The sequence below is a fragment of the Numida meleagris genome, chromosome 2, assembly GCF_002078875.1.
Source record: "Numida meleagris isolate 19003 breed g44 Domestic line chromosome 2, NumMel1.0, whole genome shotgun sequence".
NCBI lineage: Eukaryota > Metazoa > Chordata > Aves > Galliformes > Numididae > Numida > Numida meleagris.
This window is the reverse complement of record NC_034410.1, coordinates 64,775,709-64,780,531: the sequence shown is the minus strand read 5'-3', so window position 1 is coordinate 64,780,531 and position 4,823 is coordinate 64,775,709. Positions and strand designations below refer to the sequence as shown.

The 4,823-nt window shown below is 60.1% G+C and overlaps 1 protein-coding gene across 1 annotated transcript; it reads right to left on the bottom strand.

Annotated features, from left to right (window-relative positions):
* FOXF2 (forkhead box F2) lies at window positions 258-4,783 on the bottom strand. The gene is made up of 2 exons (XM_021388566.1): window positions 3,769-4,783; window positions 258-892 (listed from the first exon to the last, which is right to left on the bottom strand). Exons 1-2 carry the CDS (start codon window positions 4,781-4,783, stop codon window positions 738-740), a joined length of 1,170 nt encoding a protein of 389 aa, XP_021244241.1. The 3' UTR covers window positions 258-737.

Below are 4,823 nucleotides of genomic sequence, written 5' to 3'. Positions count from 1 at the left end.
TCTTGCAAGGGGCCGAGGGGAAATGAGTGCCCGCAGTCGTTTATATACATTTTATTGGAAAAAAAAATTTGTACATCAAAATATTTTGGCAAACTGTAAAAAGTATACATAAGTGCAAATATATTCTCCTTTTAAAGCAATAGTGTGTGAGTATACACGCGATTTATTTAAAATATTTCTTTAAAAAATACTGTGGTAGAAAACAACTTTTGTAAAAATAAAACAAAACAAAACGTTGTCTTGCTGAAATACTGGGGAAAAAAAAAAACAACAACGAAAAGAACTTTTCTTAAAGTCTCTACAGGAAAGGGCTAAACAATACTGCTTTAATAATATCGATCGGTCGGTGCTGGAGTCCGTCACGAGTGTCCTCGGTGCGATCGGGAGGAGGAAGACAAAGAGGAACGCTCCCGCAGCAAAGGGCAGTCCCGGCAGGTGCTGGGCGCGGGGATGCGTTGCTCCCACTCCGGGACGCGGAGCCCTACGGGACCGCGGCTCTCGGCCCGGCCGGGGATCGCAGCGGCGTTCGCCATCGGCCCCGGCACGGGGGTCCCACGCCCCACGCGAGGTTCGTTCCGGGAGAGCTGCGAGCACCCTGCGAGGAACGGGGGCCCCGAGAACACCGCTCCCGCGGGTGCTTCGCTAAGTGACTCGCGTACTACCAATGCTATCAGAGTGCACATTACATCGATCCGCGTGGGGCCGGCTCTGCCCCTCCGAGTGTCTCTGCGGGGCGCTCACATGACGCAGGGCTTGATGTCCTGGTGGTGGTGGTGGTGGTAGTAGGAGCCGCTGGCCGAGGGGTGGAAGGAGGAAATGCCGTTGAAGTTGAGGACAAAATCTTTCCTGTCGCACACCGGGGAGGGGTGATGCTGGTAGCGGGGCAGTCCCACTGCAAGAGAAGGAAACAACGAGAGGGGCTCAGAAAGAGGACGTCTCCCGGAGAAACCCCGCGGGGCGGCACCGACCCCGCCCGCCGCTCCGCTCCGCTGCCCGCGGCTCGGGACGGACACGCGTGGGGCCGAGCTCTGCCCGGAGCGCCGGGCGCGACCCGCGTGGGTCTCTGGGCGCGCCGCAGGGATGCGACTAACAACTGCTGGGGCATTTTCCTTTTGACCTGAAGGGCCGCGGGTCGAGCCGCGACCTCGGTCCGTTGGTGCGCTGAAGGAGCACTTATTTCAGTGTGCGTGAAGGCCGTGTCCTCGTGTGTTTTCCCGACAGGGAATGCTTCACGCTCTATCACCACCGCCCGCGGCACCGAGAAACGAGCGACCTCTCGGGCCCCGCTCTCGTTTCCCACAGCCCGAGGCACCCCCTAGGGCCCCGCGGGACACCCCCGCGCCGCAGCGCCGGGCCCGGCCCCGCAGTCCGGGGGGGGATGCGGCGGGGAGGGGGAACCTCTCTGAGGGATGGAGCCGGAGAGGGGATTGGTTTGGAGTGTGGGCGTCAAACTCGGCTGGAGGGGTCATGTCAAACTTGACCGAAGGGTCACGTACGCACACAAAGTAAAATCAAATCAAATCAAATAAATAAAAAGAGAGTGAAGGGAGGGGGTAAAATAATTAGGAAAAAAAAAAAAGAGGGAAATATCCAGGGATATCCACAGTTTCCCAGCGTCGTGGCCTCTGTCGCTGTTTCTGCCGCAGACCCCGGCACGGAGCTCCTCCAGCACTGTCCCCTCCTTCACCCCGCAGAGCTCACTTTATAAAAGTGATTATTTCGCTGGATTTCCTCGGCTTTCTAATAACCCTGCTGGTATGCTCGCCATAAACCGGGCCACTTTATTACAATCCTGATTCAATCATTTAGCGGGATTTAATGGCGTGCGAAAAAAATCCGTGCCGCCCCCTCGGCCCCGGCTCAGAATCCTTCAGCAGAACCGAGCCTCCTGGTTCCAATTTTTTCCCCTCTTATTCTCGGGTCTGAGGCAACCGTAAGGCTTTAGGCCCGCCCGATCACTGTCATAAAGGCCGGGGCCATCTAGAGCTCGGCGGCGATTCTCACCGAATTTGCTTTGTGTTTAATTCAAAGGAAGGGAAAGGCGACAATCACTCGCAACGGGGGCAGGAGGAGAAGGATGGTCGCTGGTCACCACTAGCGGTGAAAGAGCTCGGATTGCTTTTCCCCATCTCCTTTCACTCTGATAAAACTTCTGAGCCGCAGAGATTTTGTGGATCGCGCACGAATGAGTGCGTCCATATGGGGGTGGGGGGAGGGAAGGAAAAGAAAGAAAAAGAAAAGAGTTTTTTATTTTTAAATCTAATTAAGGAACGGGGACGGTTTCCCTCAATGCCCAGGGCCCAAATCTCGGTTCCACAGCGGAGGCCGTGCGAAGTAAGCGGAGGAAAGCCGTTCTGCAAAGCGGTGGCATTTGAGTCGGCGGCTCTAAAAAGGCGTCCGTCGCTCTGCGTGTGTACATCCTTCCCCGAGCAGCAGCGGGTCGGGCTGCAAGAGCCCCGGCCTCGGAAACTGCTGGGAGGCAGGAGGGCAACCAGTAACCTTCCCCTTCCCTTCTCCTTTGTGTTTCCAGGAGCTGCTCTCGGGCCGCCACCACGCAGCTCCACTCCACTCGTGTCCCCCGAGAAGTGAAACGAACGAGGGAAGCAAAGCCAAACAAACAAATAAAACCAACCCAAACAACAACAACAGAGGCACCGACGAGGCGAGGTGTGACGGCGGAGGGACGGGGATGCCCCGGGGCCCCGCCGGCCTTTCCCACGTGCGGGGACGGAGCGAACCGCCCCAAATAGCGCTCCCATCTCAGCGGCACAGCCCCGCGGGCACGGAGCGGCCCTTCGGAGCGGCATAGCCCCGGCAGCGACCCGCCCCGCGGCCGCCTCTCCGTTAGAACCTCACCGGAGCGACGGGGTATTTCGTTCGTTTTAGTTTCTTTCTTTGCATTTCTTATTATCGGAGCCAAAAGCGCAGCGGCGGAGCTGCGGTTCGCTGCCGCCCTCGGGGCTCCCGCAGCGGGGCCGGGTGCTCGGAGGGGCCGGGAGGTGATTGGCAGCGAGGGCGGGAGGGGAGAGGGGCCGGGGGTCGCCTGTATTTGTTACTTGTTGAAATTCCCATAAAATTGAACAAGACCCCGCTCTCCTAGGGGTTAAGTCAGGCTAAAATCCTCTTCGGTGTGGTCCAGCCCAGACTGTCTTTGTTTGCTTAACCTCCGGGACCCGCGTTTAAAAGGGCTATTTGGAAAATTTCCCCGTAAGAGCCCAACATCTTTTACCCATTTTTGTGCTGGGATTTTTTTCTGAGGAGACATTGTCTTCAATAAGCGGTCGGCGGGGGGCTGGGGGGGGTCGGGATGTGGGGGGGGGGGGTGGAACCCAGAACCCCCTTTTCCCTCCGGTCGCAGAAATACCTTGGATGTGCTTTCATCTCTTTGCATTTCTCCTTATTAACGGGTTTGTGGGTTTTAGTTTGTGTGGGTTTTTTTGTTTGTTTGTTTGTTTTTGTTTTTTCCCGCGGCCCTTTTCGGATAATATTTAACGCGTTTTTCGATTGCTGTGTGGAGAGTGGTTTACCCGGGGGAGGACGTGCGGGCCGGGATGGTAAAGGGCCCGGGATGGAGCCGGGATAACGGAGCTCAGTTTCCACGGAGCAGCGCCAGCAGGGCAAGACGCCCTCAGCCGCACAGCCTGACCCTCCCGGCCTCAAACAGCGCAGCCCTGATCCCTTTCCTCCCCCCTCTCTTTTCTCCCCGTCCCTCCGAAGCCGGAGGAGCCCCGAGGCCGCGGTGAGGATCGCCCCCGTCCCCCTCCCTACCTGAGAGGTCGTCGCGGGGGCTCTGGTGCAGGTAGCCCTGCTCCAAGGAGTAGGAGGGCACGCTGGGGTGGATGGCCGAGGGGGCGGCGTTGGCGGCGGGCAGGCCCTGCTGCTTGATGTAGGGCGATGCCCCCGAGGCTGTCCAGTGGGCCGAAGGGCTGGCGTATGGCGAATGGCACTCGATGGCGCTCGCCATGGCCGGCGAGGAGGGCACGGGGCTGCTGCTGCTGTCGGGGCCGTAGTCCCCGTTGGCAGTCACCGGGCAGCTGGCCATGTATGTCGAGCCGGGGTTGGGCGACATGTGCGGGACGTGGTGGCCGCCGCCCAGCCCCTCGTAGCCGCCGGCCACGGCGTTGGGCATCACGTCGAGGTTGTAGCCGTTGGAGTGGCAGGCGAGCGAGGCGGCGGGCGCCTGGAAATCGAAGCCCTGCGGCAGGATGGAGGCGCCGAAGCCCAGCCCGTTCATCATGCGGTACATGGGCTTCAGCGCCTGGCACTTCCTCCTGAAGCCGCGGGGCCGCCGTCGGAAGGAGCCCTCCTCGAACATGAACTCGGACGCCGGGTCGATGGTCCAGTAGTGGCCCTTGCCCGGGCGGCCCAGCCCCTTGGGCAGCTTGATGAAGCACTCGTTGAGCGAGAGGTTGTGGCGCACCGAGTTCTTCCAGCCCTGGTAGGAGCCGCGGAAGAAGGGGAAGCGGGCCTGCAGGAACTGGTAGATCTCGCTGAGGGTCAGCCGCTTGGAGGGCGAGCTCTGGATAGCCATGACGATGAGCGCGATGTAGGAGTAGGGGGGCTTCTCTGGCCGCCGCAGCCCCGAGCTGGCCTTCTTGCTCTTGGAGGTTGCCGCCGCCGCCGAGGAAGAGGAGGAGGTGGAGGTGGAAGTGGAGGAAGAGGAGGTGGAGGTCTCCAGGGCGGAGGAGGGCGGCCGGCTCATCTGGAGAGCTCCGGACGCCGGGCTGCGGGAGCGGAGAGGGACGGGGGGCTCCAGCCGCTGCCGGCCGCTCTCGGTGGTCATCTGGCGGAGGGAGGGGACTGGGGCCGGCTGGGGTGAGGCG

Coding starts and splice junctions, on each gene's coding strand:
- FOXF2 (XM_021388566.1), bottom strand. CDS start 4,783: ATGACCACCGAGAGCGGCCGGCAGCGGCTGGAGCCCCCCGTCCCTCTC. Junction 893..3,768: donor CCCCCGCGACGACCTCTCAG/GTAGGGAGGGGG, acceptor CTTCTCTTGCAG/TGGGACTGCCCCGCTACCAG.